General features: G+C 43.4%; 1 protein-coding gene across 1 annotated transcript in view; it reads right to left on the bottom strand.

The window, feature by feature from the left end:
- The window catches only part of EXOSC7 (exosome component 7), a 56,541-nt gene that overhangs the window by 34,935 nt on the left and 5,550 nt on the right, over positions 1–16,056 (bottom strand). Inside the window, exons 2-4 of the mRNA XM_082258164.1 lie at positions 12,659–12,760; positions 7,944–8,038; positions 827–992 (exon numbers count right to left, since the gene is read on the bottom strand). Coding sequence (XP_082114290.1) covers positions 827–992; positions 7,944–8,038; positions 12,659–12,760 — 363 coding nt within the window. The remainder of the gene's footprint in view (positions 1–826; positions 993–7,943; positions 8,039–12,658; positions 12,761–16,056) is intronic.

Here is a 16,056-nt window from a genome sequence, read left to right as displayed (position 1 = left end):
ACACAGTAGGCCATGGTTCTGTTACACTCCTTTTCTCCCATCCCCTACAATGGCTCCCACTGCGGTCTCAGCCCCGGAGGAGGGAGAGTCCGTCGAGAGCCAAGGCTCTTGTGCACATCACTGGATCGCGATGGGGCTCAGGTAGGTATTAGGGGGGCTGCTGCACAGAGAACGTTTATTTTACCTTCATGCATAGAATGCATGAAAGTAAAAAAAACCTTAAGCCTTTACAATTAAGCTCTGTTAAATGGAAGGGTTTTTCTAACAGGTGGCAATGAGAACTTGAAAATGTCAAAAGCAGAAAAAAGTGTACTTTGCTGTCTAGAAGCAAGGACACAATCCCTGAAATCTATAGGATGTGGTAGCCTCTCATTAGAAAAAGTTCTACCATCTGTGCAACAAATGGCGCAAATGTAACCGTCAGTAGCGTGTATATGAGTTTGTTGCAGAATTACACTTTACACAAGAGCAACACAATTTACTTCAATATGAAAGAGGTCTTATTTACCTCCATTCTTTGGATTACCAATAGGATGCCATTTCCTAATGAATTTATTGCAGCTGTAGAGCAAGGATGTAATGTTGCATGGCTTTCATGCATTTGACGCAGGACTTTGTAATATTGCCATGATGCTAGACAAGGGTTGCAAATGCTTCATTGAACTGTGGCTAATATCTTATATGCCCAAAAATAAAAAAAATATATTATGAATTATATTTTGAAACATTTGTTAGTCCTCAACAAAATAAAGAAAATGTTTATCAATCAACTATAGGTTCCCTTTAATTGAAGAAAAAAGGATTCATTGTGTTGTCTGTCACTTACCAGAACGTCAATATAAAGGGCCCAGCAGTGCTCTCCTGGCAAAATGCAGAGGGATTCAAGTTCAATGCTACTCTTGTTATCAAATATCTTGTACAGCATATTTGAAATCTCTGTGCCAAGCTCTTCTCCCCCACGACCTTCAAATTCTGGAGTCGCATTTGCTGAACTAGAAAAAAAATAATCCCATCAGAGATATCTATACTAAAGAGATCTACGGTAATATAAAGTAAGCCTTCCAAAGGATAATTATTATTTATTTTAGACCTACTGTATATTAACATAGTTGATCCAAATAAACGTCTACTGTCTTTCTCTCTGGAAGACTAACAGATAAAGTATATATTCTTGCAATACCTACAACTGCCCATATGCATTGAATGAGAAACAGTTTTTATTATTTCACACTTTCCAACTTCTGCTCCAGGATGATATATGAGACATTAGGTCCAAAGTGTAGTTGACCGGATTGTCTTTTAGCAACGTGCTTCTAATGAGCCTTACCTTATCAATTATTTTGTAACTGTGGATTTACACAATTTTATGTTTTATGAGCTTGTGTGCCACATGTGACGTTCTACCTTTGATGTTGCAAACGGTAGGCTTTTAGAACGTGCTCAGTGTTTTTGTCCAAATACCTGTGGCTGTCATTATGGTACCAGATGCTCTCACATAACATTAATTTGGTCTTCTCCCAGTCTCTAAGCCAGAAATTGATCCATGAGTACCATGATCCACCACTTTGTTTTTGTTTTTTTTTTAAAAACAGTTTGCTACTGTACTACTGCATAAGATTTTTGTTATTTTAGGGAGTTACTGAATACATTTCCCAATGAATAAGGTTACATAGTCAGGTTGAAAAAAGACACAAGTCCATCTGGTTCAACCAAAAAAAAAAAACGTATTGAAAACCCAAACATACAATCCCATATCCGCAGTTGATCCAGAGGAAGGCGAGAAAAACCCCAGCAAAGCATGATCCAATTTGCTACAGCAGGGGAAAAAAATTCCTTCCTGATCACCCGAGAGGCAATCGGATATTCCCTGGATCAACTTTATACCTAAAAAAAAATATTTAGTACCCACTTATATTAAGTACACCCAGGAAAGAATCCAGACCTTTTTTTGAAGCAATCTAGTGAGCTAGCCAGAACCACCTCTGGAGGGAGTCTATTCCACATTTTCACAGCTCTTACGGTGAAGAAATCTTTCCATATTTGGAGACGAAATCTGTTTTCCTCTAGACGTAAAGAGTGCCCCCTTGTCCTCTGTGTTGACCTTAAAGTGAATAACTCAACACCAAGTTCACTGTATGGACCCCTTATGTATTTACACATGTTGATCATATCACCCTTTAATCTCCTCTTCTCAAGAGAGAATAAATTCAGTTCCTCTAATCTTTTCTCATAGCTGAGCTCCTCCGTGCCTCTTATCAGTTTGGTTGCCCTTCTCTGCACTTTCTCCAGTTCCCCCATATCCTTTTTAAGAACTGGTGCCCAAAACTGAACTGCATATTCCAGATGAGGTGTGAGGAAAAAGTGAAACTGCATGTTCCTAATGAAGTAAAACAGCACATTTGGAATCCCACTTATTCTAATGTGCAATATCATGCAAGGGATATTATACTAAATAAAAATTACAGTTGGCTGTGGCACACAACCGGCAATAAGCTTCAACAGTTTCAATCAGTGTTAAGACATGTACCATAGCGTGGGTTTAATTTGGAATGATAATCACAGCCTCGATGTACAGTATGCAGATAGTTTACCCTTAAGGAATTAATAAAGTAAGACACTCAGTTATTAATCTGACACAAGAGCAATAGAGGAAAGTTCTAAATCCCAGCTGAAAACACTTCATGAACTCCTGCTGTGACCCACTTACATTCTCTCAAGTCTTTTCACTTTCTGTTTATATATGAAGAATAACAGTATAACAGTATATGGCAATTGCCTTTCTGATACAAAAAAAAAAAAAAGTAAAAATCACCACAGATACCAAAGAGAAGACCTTAATTCAATATAAAGAATTCTACTCATAATGGATGATGAACAAACTCTTTATAATGATTAACATTTTTGAACATTAGAGGGCACTAACACACAGGTAACTTTTTACCTACTAGACAGGATTGTGAGCACCTCCCCGTCTGAAAGTCCTTTTGACTTTAAAAGACTTTCCTCAGATAACAAGACGATAATTTCAGCCTCTGAACTTTCGGCAAATCGGTCCCTGTGACAGCAGATCTACCGTCTTGGGTAAAATAAGTGGAGGTTCTGACCTCAGACGCAAGAGGGTTGAAAACCAAGGCCTTTTTGGCCAATATGGGACCACTAGGATCAAATTGGTGCTTTCCTGAGTAAACTTCCTGAGGACTAGGGGAATGAGCTTGAATGGGGGGGGGGGAAGGCATAGCACCGACAAAAAAGTTGATTTCTGTGCCAGGGCGTCTATGCCTTTTGCCCCGCCATCCTTCTTCAGTGAGAAGTCTATTGGGTTTTTGTTGTTTATCTTGCTTACAAACAAGTCCACGTCAGGTATACCCCACCTTTGAGTCACTAGCTGGAAGGTGTTCTTGTTCAGAGACCACTCTGATTTGAGCACCCGATGGCGACTTAAAAAGTCTGCCAGAGCATTGTCCACTCCCCTGAAGTGGACTGCGGAAATTGAGTTTAGGTTTGATTCCGCCAAAACCAAAATGGTGCTGGCCAGTCGCATTAAGGAAGGGCGCCGTGCCCCTCCTTGTTTGTTGATATATGCTACTGCCAACACGCTGTCCGAGAGGACTTGCACATGGTGACCTCCCAGATATTTTGCAAATGCCCTCAGGGCTTCCCATATCGCTCGTAACTCCCTCCAATTGGCAGAGCTTAGGAATTCTATCCTGGACCAAGCCCCCTGGGCCACTTTCGTTCCCCAATGGGCTCCCCATCCCCAGGTACTGGCGTCCGTAGTAATATAGATGGTCACTGGGAGGGACCACTGAAGACCTCGTTTCTCCACCACCAAAGCGTTGGCTTCGTCTTCTGGGAAAAGCGAAAGTTTTGTCCAATGACTGTTGACTCCCGTCCCAAACATTTATTATGTTTGTTTGGAGACCCCTGAAATGGGCCCTTGCCCAAGGGACCGCTGGAATCGTTGCCACTAAGAGCCCTAAGCCTGGCATGGCTGTCCTGAGGGACAGTCCTTGATTATTTTGAAAAGCTACCACTGTAGCTTTTACTTTTTCCACTTTTTCTGCTGTGAGAAAAATTTTCTACGCCAGAGTCTACTTTGTACAGCAGATAACACAGGTTTTGATTAGGTTTGATTTCTCTTGATTTATTAACCAGCCTAGATCCTCTAGAAACAGAATGGCCACCCATAGGTCCTCCTGTAATTGGGGCAACGAGTGAGCGAAAAATAAAAGGTTGTCTAACTATGGGATAATTGAGATCCCTTTTAGTCTCAGGGGGGCCAACGCCTCTGCGAGGACCTTCGTAAATATTCTGGAAGAAGCGGATAGGCCAAATGGTAGAGCCCTGAACTGAAGATGGTGTACCTCCCTCCCCCACTTGATTGCTACTCTCAAAATGTTTTGCAATTCCTGTTGAATCAGAATGTGCAAATATGCGTCCCTTAAATCAAGGGAAGCCATATAGCAATCTGGGGGGAGAATCGCTTTTACCGTAAGGATGGTTTCCATCCGAAACCTCCTGTAGGTTACCCACTTGTTGACGAATTTAGGTTCAAGATGAGGCGAAACTTGCCCGATGGTTTCTTCACCATGAAAACGTGTGAATAGAAACCTTGATTTGTCTCTTCTTGAGGCACCGGAACTAGGACCTGCTGATCCATCAGGTCACCAATTTGAGACAGAAGTGCAGACGCCTTCTGAGGATCTCTGGGGGGGGGGGTCAAGAACCTCCTTGCGGGCGGAATGTTCCTGAAGTGGATCTGATAACCCTCTTTGATGATCCTCAGAATAAACCTATTTGGGATAACCTTTTCCCATTGTGGGAGGAACTGCCCGAACCTTCCTCCCACTGGGACCCCGTCACTGGGATTTAGGGTTTTTTCTTTTTTTTTTTAGGAGAGGAAAGAAGGACACGCGCCTTCCATTTTCCCCTTCCCAACCATCTCTTAGTGGCTGGTACTTTAGAGGTCTGCCCCTGCGGTTTTTGGGGATGAAAAAAAAAGATGCCTTTCTGGAACCTTTTTGGCCTTTATTGGAAAGGCTTTCTTTTTATCTGCTGTCCGGTCCAAGACTTTCTCTAAGTCAGGTCCAAACAGAAGATCCCCATGATAAGAAATACCGCAAAGTCTTACTTTTGAGGCTGAATCTCCTGACCAGGATTTCAACCACAGGGCCCTGCGGTAAGAGTTTACCCAAGCTGCAGCCTTTCCTGAGAGTTTAACTGATTCCGTTTAGGCATATGCCATGTACCCTGCTGCTTTACTAAGCATTGGTAGGGAATCAAGGATTTCCTTCCGATAGGTCCCCCCCTTCCAAACGGGCTTGAATTTGGTCCAACCAGACTTCCACTACTGTTGTAGCCATTGCAGGTTTTAAATTAGTCATGACTACTTCCCATGTCCTTTTTAACAGAACCTCCATTCTTTTGTCCATGGGTTCTCTAAGGATACCTATGTCCTCAAACGCAAGATCCGTCACTTTGGCGCATAACAACAAGGCTGCGTCCACTTTTGGAATTTTATTCCAAACGCAGGAGGGATCTTCATTAAAAGGGGGAACCTCCTTTTTAGACTTTTTGGAAAAAATAATTTTTTCTCAGGCTCCAACCATTTTTTTTTTATGGCGTCTGATAAAGCACAATGCCTAGGAAAAACCCTTGTTTGACCTTCCTTCAGGGTTTGGTACATTTGATCATACAGGGACAATGAAACCTGTACTTTAATGTCCAGAGTTTCATAAATTACTCCTAGCAGAGCTTCCACCTCTTCAAGTGAAAGCTTGTATCTAGGTGATCTTGTCCCAGACTCAATGACATCCCTGGAAGAAGCCACTTCACTTAGCCCTTCCAGGGAATCTGAGTCTCCCTCCTCCTCCGTTTCCCTACCCCCCTCTGGGGCTGAAACAGGGGGAACTTCCACTGGTTGTTTGGGGGTCTCGATATTTGACAACATAGTTTTAATTGCCTTCATCTCTTTTTTGACTCCAGCAATTAAAGCGGAGTTCCACCCAAAAGTGGAACTTCCGCTTTAGGGAGTCCTGACCCCCCGACATGCCACATTTGGCATGTCATTTTTTGGGGGGGGGAGCGGGTACCTAGTTTTGACAGGTACCCGCTCCCACTTCCGCTCGGAGCGCCGCGGCGCCCTGAGCGGAAGTTCTCCTCTCCCCCTCCCTCCCTGCAATCTTCTGGGACACGTCAGAGGTCCCAGAAGATTGCCGGCCAATCACGGCGCGCAGCGCGACTCGCGCATGCGCAGTGGGTACCCGGCTGTGAAGCCGCAAACTGTAACAGCCGGGTGCCCACAGCAGTGATGCCGGCGCCGAGGGAGAGGATCGAGGCTTCCGGCGGCCGCATCGCTGGACCGTTGGACAGGTGAGTAAATGGCTGGAACTCCGCTTTAAGTCTTTACATGCCCCCGTTGCCTCTTTGTAAACCAGCTTGTCTATACAAGGTTTACAGAGTGGCTTAGTCCAGCCTTCCTTAAATTTGGAAGCACAGGCTGGACATCTTTCTCCCCCCCGGGCTTCTCCGCTTCTTTAAGCTGAGCCTGTTACAAAGAGAGAGGAAAGAAAGGAGACAAGAGGGAAAAAAACAGCAGACACTCTAAAAGGAAAAAAGGTGCACAATCACCAGTGAAAACAATGGTGCTGGATCCGGGGCTCTCTAGCCTGGATCCAGTCCGAGGGAGAGAGGGCCAAAGGCTAAAAATATCAACCACTGTTGATGGTCCTTCCCCCCCCCTCTCCCTCACACCCTGCTCCATAGATTAGCCACCCCTGTGGTTCATACTTGAGTCAGGCCGGCGCCACTGCCGCTCGGTGCTGCTGGTTCCATGGATCCTTCATCCTCCTGAATAATAGTGCCATTGTGCCCGTGCAGGAGCAGGATCGTCAGCGGCTGGCGTTTTAAATAAACCACCATAGTTCCGGCGACCTCGCCACTGTGAGACCCAGAACAGCAAGCGACGTGCCGGAAGCCCGCCTTCCTCCTAATGCGCTCCAAGGGCCAGAACTTGAAGTCTGCGCATGCGTCCCCGCCCAGCTTCTCTTGCAGAGAGATGGCTCCTCACCCTGCTGCAAGACTCCAAACAAAGCAGGACTGTAGACGAGCAGCCCTCCCCGGGATGCAAAGAAGGAAAGCCCATTGGCCTTGCCGGGGGCTTCTGCTGATGCAGGTACCAGCTGAGTTCCCACCTGCTCCTTCAATGGAGGAAACACAAAAGACTGGGGAAGTGGGATGGTGACCACCACTTTATACACCCAATGCCTTGTGTTTCCCACCTCCGGAGGTGGAGCCTATCTCTTCTATGCTTTCCTGGACAAACGACTGAAGAAAGAGATTTTAACCTTTTTCCACACATTAGGTGGAAAGTATTTTGGCTGGAGTAGGGTATAAATGAAAATTAGGCTCGGTTCACACCTATGCAGTTTACTTTTGGTCATTTCTGCAGTGCATTTTGCGCACGTGATTTTGCCACGATTTTCATTTTTTATGTTTTTTATTTTGTTGTTGGGCGGATTAAAAAAAAAAAAAAAAAAAACGCACTGCATGCTTTTTTGCAGCTTCTCCATTGAAGTCTATTGAATTCAAAAAGCAAAAACGAACTGTTTTGTGTTTAAAAAAAGTCCCTGCCCCTTTCCAAAAAGGCAGCAACTGAAAAAAAGGAAACAAGTGAACGTGTCCCATAGGAAACAATGCTGAATGAATTTTAGTGCATTTCTGCAAAAAGCATGAAAAAATGCAGAATGAACTGTAGTGCGTTTCTGCAAAAAGCATGAAAAAATACATAGGTGTGAACCATGTCTTAGGTGGACTTTCAATCTTAGGACAGTATTCAAAAAGACAATTTTACCTAAGATATACTGCAGCAGTCATAGGCATGTCCACACACATTACAATGGTTTAACTGATGTGATATTTAAGAACAATGACCATCTACTAACCAGTCCACAAAAAACTCCAAGAACCCTTCACATGGCCGATCTAACTTCGGTGTCAGCATTTCTGCTTTGACTCCAACCAGTACATCTGTGTGACCCTGAAACAAGAAACAAAAATGTAATTCATGTTACTTCTGTGTCTACTGCATTTCTGATCTGATGTAGCCAAATACTTTCCAACCATAAAGCCACCCAGGTAGTAAAGCCACCAAAACATACTGCAAACCAATACAGGTGAACCAGTTAAAGTACAGCATGTCTTTGAAGATGAAGGAAAAAAAAAATAAAAACACACACACGCACACACACACTCAGTACATATCGCCTATATATGCACATTATCAATGTTTCATCCCCTTAAAAATGCTGCAAGCACAGAAAAATACCTGATGAGCCTGCCAGAAATCCAGTGAGTCCCTAACTTTTTCCAGCTGACATTGCTGCACTGAAATAACCCTTCCACTTGCAATTCTCACTTCTGGATCAAAGCACACTTTCCTTACCTATTATCTCTGAACATAAGAAGTGTGTCCAGAAGCCATAACTGGGTAGGGCTGATAATACTGCTTGGGATTATTTTAATATAGCAGCAGCAATGGGCAATCCACTCACTAAAGGAAGTTAGGAGCTCAATGGATTTGTGACAGGATCAAAAAAGGTACATTTCTGTACTTGCAAAGTTTTAAAGAATCAAAACATGGAAAATGTTTATGTACTGCAGAAACATACTGCTGTGGCCTTGTATCATTTTTTTATTACATAAAAGGTGGTCTTCGATTAAAAAAATTAAATACAAATCCATATTTCATTAAAGTCTGGAAAAAAAGCTTTTATAATTATGGACCGCTTGCATATAGCAGGGCTGGTTTGTGTAAGAGAGGAGCAGAGCAGAAGCCAATCAGTTCATGTGCCAAAAAACAACATGCTGAAAGGAAGAAAAAAAATGACAGAGATGAGCTCATTCACTGTGCAGCTTCTACGTTACCTATCTGGTTACAGACTGGGGCAGGTGTGGCCTGGGCTCAGAGAAAGTGGGTCAATTCATGCTGGCCATCAAACTGAGGGCATCTAGTGGCAGAAAAGAATGACTGTGGGGGAAATCACTTTATTGAAGGTACATATTGAAGCTTGTTTTGTATATGTATTTTGTAATGGCTATTAATTTTTATCTTGGTATTTTTGGTTGGAGTGCTGCTTTATAAACAGACCTTGCACTACAAGCAATGCCTGCTTATTTATTCATGCCTTCCCCCATTAGTACACAGAATGACCCCAGAAATATACATTTCCTGCTTGTGCGACCGGCTCACTGATTTTCCCAGAAATCAGCACTGAGATACAAGTCAAATTTTAGGCATCCCTGCAAAAGCATTTTCATTTTTGGTGAAATACTCCAAACAGACTTGCATACATCTAAAACAGGGGTGGGGAACCTTTTTTCTGCCAAGGGCCATTTGGATATTTATAACATCATTCGGGGGCCATACAAAATTATCAACCTAGAAATTAGCCTGTTATATTTGGTCAAACATTTAATTAACTCACCCCTCCTAATGTGATGGCTGGAACTGCTTCTCTTTGGTGAGGTGTGTGATATTAGCTGGTATTGATGATGTTGCTACTCGCAACTGGTTGTTGGCTGGTGGTGGTTACTGCTGGCGGGTACAGCCGGCTGCTACTGCTGGGGGGAAATGCTGGCTGCTACTGCAGGCTGGTACAGCTGTCTGGAACTGCTGAGGGGGGACTGCTGGCTGGAACTGCTAAAGGGGGGGGGGGGGGCGACTGCTGGCTGGAACTGCAGAGGTGGGGGGACTGCTGGCTGGAACAATATTCTATTGTATTTTTTTTTTTTTTAAACTTATTCTATTTAATTCTCCAGGTATACATAGTACAGCATATAGGAGTTATTGCATAGGTGTTACATAGCAATACATATATTGGGGAAAGGATGTATTAACCGGCTAGATAGCATGCAATGGAATAATCATCAAGTAAACTCTACAAAACCCCAGCTAATAAGAACAGTGGTCTAGACGGTGAAACACTCTCGAGCATGGTATGAAAGTCCAGATATGGGTCACGAAAAATCACACGTTCCCCCACATGTGAAAGCAACAGCTACACACCAGTTTAACCACTTCAATACCGGCCCAAAGTAAATTGACGTCCTGAGTTTAAAGCTAAATACCGGTGTTATGGCAGCAGATAGCTGCCATAACCCTGGTATTTTTTTAAACTGCAGGCGATGGGCTTTCCGATAAGGGTGGTCCCAGCGGCAGATTCGCCGCGAGATCACCCTCCGGGATGGCGGAAGGGGTGACCCCCCCCCCCTCCCGCCGCGTCCCGGTCCTTTTCCCCGCTTACCGGACCCGCCGACAGCGGGGAAAACGATCGGGTCCCGGATCCTCACAGACAGGATGTCGAGTGAGAGCAAGCTTGCCCTCACTCGACTCTATTGTCTTGGAGGACCGGAGCGACGGCAAACATCGTTGCCGAGCAACCGGCTTAAAGGTCCCTTTTTTTTTTTTTTTGTCATTTTTTTTTTTTTTTTTCCTTTCCATCTTTATTAGTGTACTTGTGAGATCTGAGGACTTTTTGACCCCAGATCTCACAAAAAAGAGGTCCTGTCATGCCTATTTCTATTACAAGGAACGTTTACATTCCTTGTATTAGAAATAAAAATGATCAATTTTTTTTTTTTTAAAAACAGTGTAAAAATAAAAAATAATAAATAAAATAAATAGTAAAAAAAATAAAAATAAAAATAAAGCATCCTGTCCCCGTTAGCTCGCGTGCAGAAGCGAATGCACACGGAAACCCCGCCCACATATGTAAACGGTGTTCAAACCACACATGTGAGGTATCGCCGCGATCGTTAGAGCGAGAGCAATAATTTGAGCCCTAGACCTCCTCTGTAACTCTAAGATGGCAACCTGGAGAAATTTTTAAAGTGTCGCCTATGGGGATTTTGAAGTACCAAAGTTCGTCGCCATTCCGTGAGCGTGCGCAATTTTGAAGCATGACATGTTGGGTATCTATTTACTCGGCATAACATCTTTCACATTATGGAAAAAAATTGGGCTAACTTTACTGGATTCTTATTTTTTAATTAAAAAAAGTGATTTTTTTTCCAAAAAAATTGCGTTTGGAAGACCGCTGCGCAAATACGGTGTGATAAAAAATATTACAATAATCTCCATTTTATTCTCTAGGGTCTCTGCTAAAAAAAAATATTGATTGTTTGGGGAATCTAAGTAGTTTTCTAGCAAAAACAACTGATTTTAACTTATAAACACCAAATGTCAAAAATAGGCCTAGTAGGCAAGTGGTTAAAAAAAACAGAGGTGGTCAGTTCTCCCTTATCTCACTGGTTCCATTCATAGCTGCCCATCTACCCCACACTTTATTACATTTTTCTGGACATCCTCTTGCTTCATAAGTTTATAAAGTGGTAATGCCGAATTAATCAAGTTCTTCCAGAAATTGGGGGGAACCCTCTCTGAGAGAACTTAAACCTCTTCATTTTTGATATAAGACTAGCATGCAAAAAAAAAAAAAATGGATGATCATTTGTCCGATATTCTCATAAGTGTGTAAGAGCCTTTAGTCACTGCTCTCCACTCTTTCCCTCCAGCACTCACTAGAGTGCAGGGCTGGAGAGAATGCAATGGTTGGCTCAGGCTCTCAGCACCGCGCTGAGAGGCTGAGGCAACTGCCGATCAGACATCTGGGTGGATTCCGAAATTATTATCGGGATCCTTCCAGATCATTTAGCAGCTCTAGGACGTCAGCCGACGTGGGGCTTTAGCCTGCTGTCGGCCGATTCTGGGTTACAGATGAGCACACATAAGTGCACTCCTGTTACCCAGGAAGAGAAGTATGGTCAATAGAAGCTTTTGCATACTTCTCTTTTAACGTTCACATTTACCTATAATTGAATTCTGATCCCTACCCCCCTTCCCCAAAAAGTAAATAAAACATAGCATGGTATCCACAGAAATCAGCCTGCCCATGGCTTTACTAGCGTCAGCACTCATATCTTCCATCAGTGTGGGGCACAAGTGCTAAGCAGCAGACAGGTAATAATGGACATTCTGCTCACAACCATTTTCATTTTTGTTCATGCCTTCAATTCTAATGAAAGGTATGAATACCAGAGCTGATAAAAAGTGTGCAAGCCCCAGGAAGGCAATGAAGAGGATAGATTGTTCTCTGCACCTCACAGGCACTATTGTTCTATATAAAAGGTCTCCAAACTTTCTAAACAAAGGGCCAGTTTACTGTCCTTCAGACTTTAGGAGGGCCAGTCTGTGGCCATTGGGAGTTGAAATAGCCCCAACATCAGTGGGGGAAAAACAATGGCCTATTTTTGGTGTCAGTGGGAGGAATGGTTTCCCATCATTGGTGTCATTTGGCCCCATTGTTGGTGTCATTGGTATAAATTGTGCCCCATCAATGGTGTCAATGGGAGGAATTGTGTCCCATCTTTGGTGTCAGTGGGGGGGGGGGGATTATGCTCCATCATTAGTATCAGTGGATAAAATGGTGCCTTCAAGGGCCGGCTAGAGCAGGCAAAGGGCGGCATCTTGCTCCTGGGCCACAGTTTGGAGACCACGGTTCTATATGGTTTGTGTTTTAAATAGAACATGTGAGGACAAAAATAGAAGTGCTGCCTCTGCTGACTCTAGATTCGGTTTTTAGAAGGTGCAGACTCTTACGATTTTTACGCGGGCAGATCCAGTAGTATTTGACACAACATCAGTCTCCACTTCAATCCCTCTGTAGTCTTCACATCCTCTGCCATCTGTCCGCAAATCATCCTGAGAAAAAAAAACAGAGTTGCTTTCTTAATGTGTGCAATTTAAAGCTGGTCACGAAGATTCCTCCATCCATGCTACACAATCTCACACTCTGACTATTATATTTTAACAGCTGGCCCCACAACAGCAATACCCTACAGCAGCTGTATCCGATTGGATGCAGTCACCTTTCGTCCAACAATTTTGTCTGGCTTCTTCAATTTTTTGATTAAAGTGGATGTAAACCCTCACATATACCAAGTGAAGTTAACAACCTCAGATCATACACAGAGATGAAAAAAAAATCTTCCTACATAAGTTTTATTTGTATTTGTTCTGTATCCAGCTTTCTACACTGTTTAAAAAGTACACATCGTGTTACAAATCTTGTTTCCTCTTCCAGCAGTGGGTGTGAAGTCTGGGCATACACTGTTTGGGAGCTGACTGAAGGAAAGGCACACAACCCCCCCTCCACATAGGTAGAGGAATGAAAAAACTTGCAGAGCTGCAGTCTGAATAGACCAGCTCTCCATGCTGATAAAGGAATGAAGCAGCAGAACATGGCACTCAGAGCTTTGGAGTGAGATAAGTAGACTACAGATATATGTGCCGGACATTCAGAGGCCGTGCTGTAAACGCATCCTGGAACAAACACCAGGGGAGATGTCAGCGATCTCAGCGGTGAGCGGGCGCCACTGGAAGGGCTTTGTTCTAAGGTATTTCATAATGAACCAGTATACAATGCATACTAGCTCATTATGCCATTTTCTTTTTCTTACAGGTTTTTTTTTGGGGGGGTTTACAACCTGTTTAACCACTTGCCGACCGCCGCACGACTATTTACTGGGGCAGTCTGGCTCTCCTGGGCAAAAAGACGTAGGGCTACGTCGCTCGCCCAGGAGCCTCTAGGGGGCGAACGCGCGCCGCCGGAGGCGTGTTCCTGCCCCCGCTGGTTCCCTGACATCCCCGCGTGAGTGACCGGCGGCTCTGATGTCCGCCGGCCACCCGCGATCTCCCGCTGGAGAGGGAGAAAGGCAGGCGACTGATGTAAACAAAGCCACCTGTCATTCTCCCTGATCTAACTTCAGAGACTATACGATCCTGCTATGTAGGATCGTATGTCTCTGTGGTTACATCACAATCCACGCTCCCCCCCCACAGTTAGAATCACGCACCTAGGGACACACTTAACCCCTACATCACCAATAAAGTTAACCCCTTCCCTGCCAGTGTCATTTTTAAAGTAAAAGTGCATATTTTTAGCACTGATTACTGCAGTAATGGCACTGGTACCCCTAAAAGTCTCAAAAATGTCAGTCAACGGTCCGATCTGTCCGCTGCAATGTCACAGTCCCGCAAAAATCGCAGATCGCCGCTATTACTCGTAAAAAAAAAAAAAAACACCAAAAATGACAGAAATCTTTCCCTTAGTTAGTAAACGCAATAACTTTTGCGCAAACCAATCAAATTGCGATTTTTTTTTTACCAAACATATGTAGCAGAAAACAAATTGGCCTAAAATGTTAAAAAAATTTAGATTTTTAAAATTTTTTTTGGGGGGGATTTCATATAAACAAAATGTGAAATGTATTGTCATTTTTTCAAAATTGTTGCTATTTTTTGTTTATAGCGCAAAAAGTAGAAATCGCACAGGTGATCAAATACCACCAAAAGAAATCTCTGTTTGTGGGGAAAAAAGGACGTCAATTTCATTTGGGTACAGCGTCGCACAACCACGCAATTGTCCGTTAAAGTCACACAGTGCCGAATCGCAAAATAGGGCCTGGTCAGGAAGGGGGTAAAATCTTCCGGGGGCTTAAGTGGTTAACCCCTTCCCTGCCAGTGCCATTTTTACAGTAACAATGCATATTTATAGCACTGATTACTGTAGTAATGTCACTGGTACCCCCAAAAGTGTAAAAAATGTCAGTCAAGGGTCCGATCTGTCTGCCGCAATGTCGCAGTCCCGCAAAAAAAAATATCGCAGATCGCCGCCATTACTAGTTAAAAAAAAAATGTGAAAAATATTGTTATTTTTTCAAAATTGTCGCTCTTTTTTTGTTTATAGCGCAGAAATCGCACAGGTGATCAAATACCACCAAAAGAAAGCTCTGTTTGTGGGGAAAAAAAGGATGTTAATTTCATTTGGGTACAGAATCGCACGACCGCGCAATTGTCCGCTAAAGTCACGCAGTGCCGAATCGCAAAATAGGCCCTGGTCTTTGAGCAGCCAAATCCTCCGGGGCTTAAGTGGTTAATACAAACAGCTTAATATTTTCTAGGTTTGCGTATCACTAAAATAAACATTATAGCGATACCTTTATAATCAGCTCCATCAGAAATCCTTTTTTCCCCCCTCAAATAATGCAGCCTAAACAATGCTGTTCATGATATGCAAATTTGGAAAGAAGCTAAGCTCTCGTTCTCATCATTAACCATTTGCCTGGGAGCTAATATATTCTAATTGTCCACGGACATGTGACTGTCACCATAGACGCAGGAACAACTTTGACATGTGAGCAGTAACTGCAAGTCAACAAAAGACAGAAAAGTGCACTAGCATTGTGTAGAGATTTTCTTCAGTACTAAAATAAAAAAAAAAAATAAAAAAAAATGTATACTATGCTCACAAATTAAAACCCAGTTTGAACTGCATGTAGGTAAATCAGACTAGCTCTCTGTTCTAGTGTACTTAGCCACAGCAGCAGTAACAATATCCGGGAAGCACCTTCCTTCCTTGCTCCAGGTATCTGTCAATAGTCTCCACTTACACACAGCATCAGGTTTCCATTGCTAGGAGACGTTTTGAGGAAGCTTTCTGCGTTGTCAGCCTGGCATCTCCTTATGCAGAACTGCAAGGCTAATGTGGTTTGGACCTGGACTATTGATGAGCTTTTTGAATGCTTTTAGACTTGCGTGGGGCGCTAGTAACCTGTGATTTCTTTTTTATGTTCTATCATGAATGCAGTATGCTATTTAAAAAGTATTAGGCTAGCCATACAACCACGTGTTACAGGAAGTAAATTTGCTAGATTACCCAAATCAACACAGGCCAGGCCATTGTCTTCTCCCAGCAGGGGAGGGTGGGGGAAGCCGCCCCCGCTGGGAGAAGACAGCAATTATCCTTACCGGCTATACCAGCCGCTGGCGATAATCACAAGAGAATCTAGCAAGCTGGTTGTACCCAAGTTGCTACCAACTTAGTACCAACCTAGTACATTCACCCTGCCCATTAACGGTTCAAATCTTGGCCGGTTCCTGCTGAACTGGCCAAGATTCAAACCGTGTATGGCCAGCCTTAAACCTAAAAACAAAAA

The sequence above is a fragment of the Pelophylax lessonae genome, assembly GCF_965119305.1.
Source record: "Pelophylax lessonae genome assembly, chromosome: 5".
In the NCBI taxonomy this organism is placed as follows: domain Eukaryota; kingdom Metazoa; phylum Chordata; class Amphibia; order Anura; family Ranidae; genus Pelophylax; species Pelophylax lessonae.
This window is presented reverse-complemented; position numbering and strand designations above follow the sequence as displayed.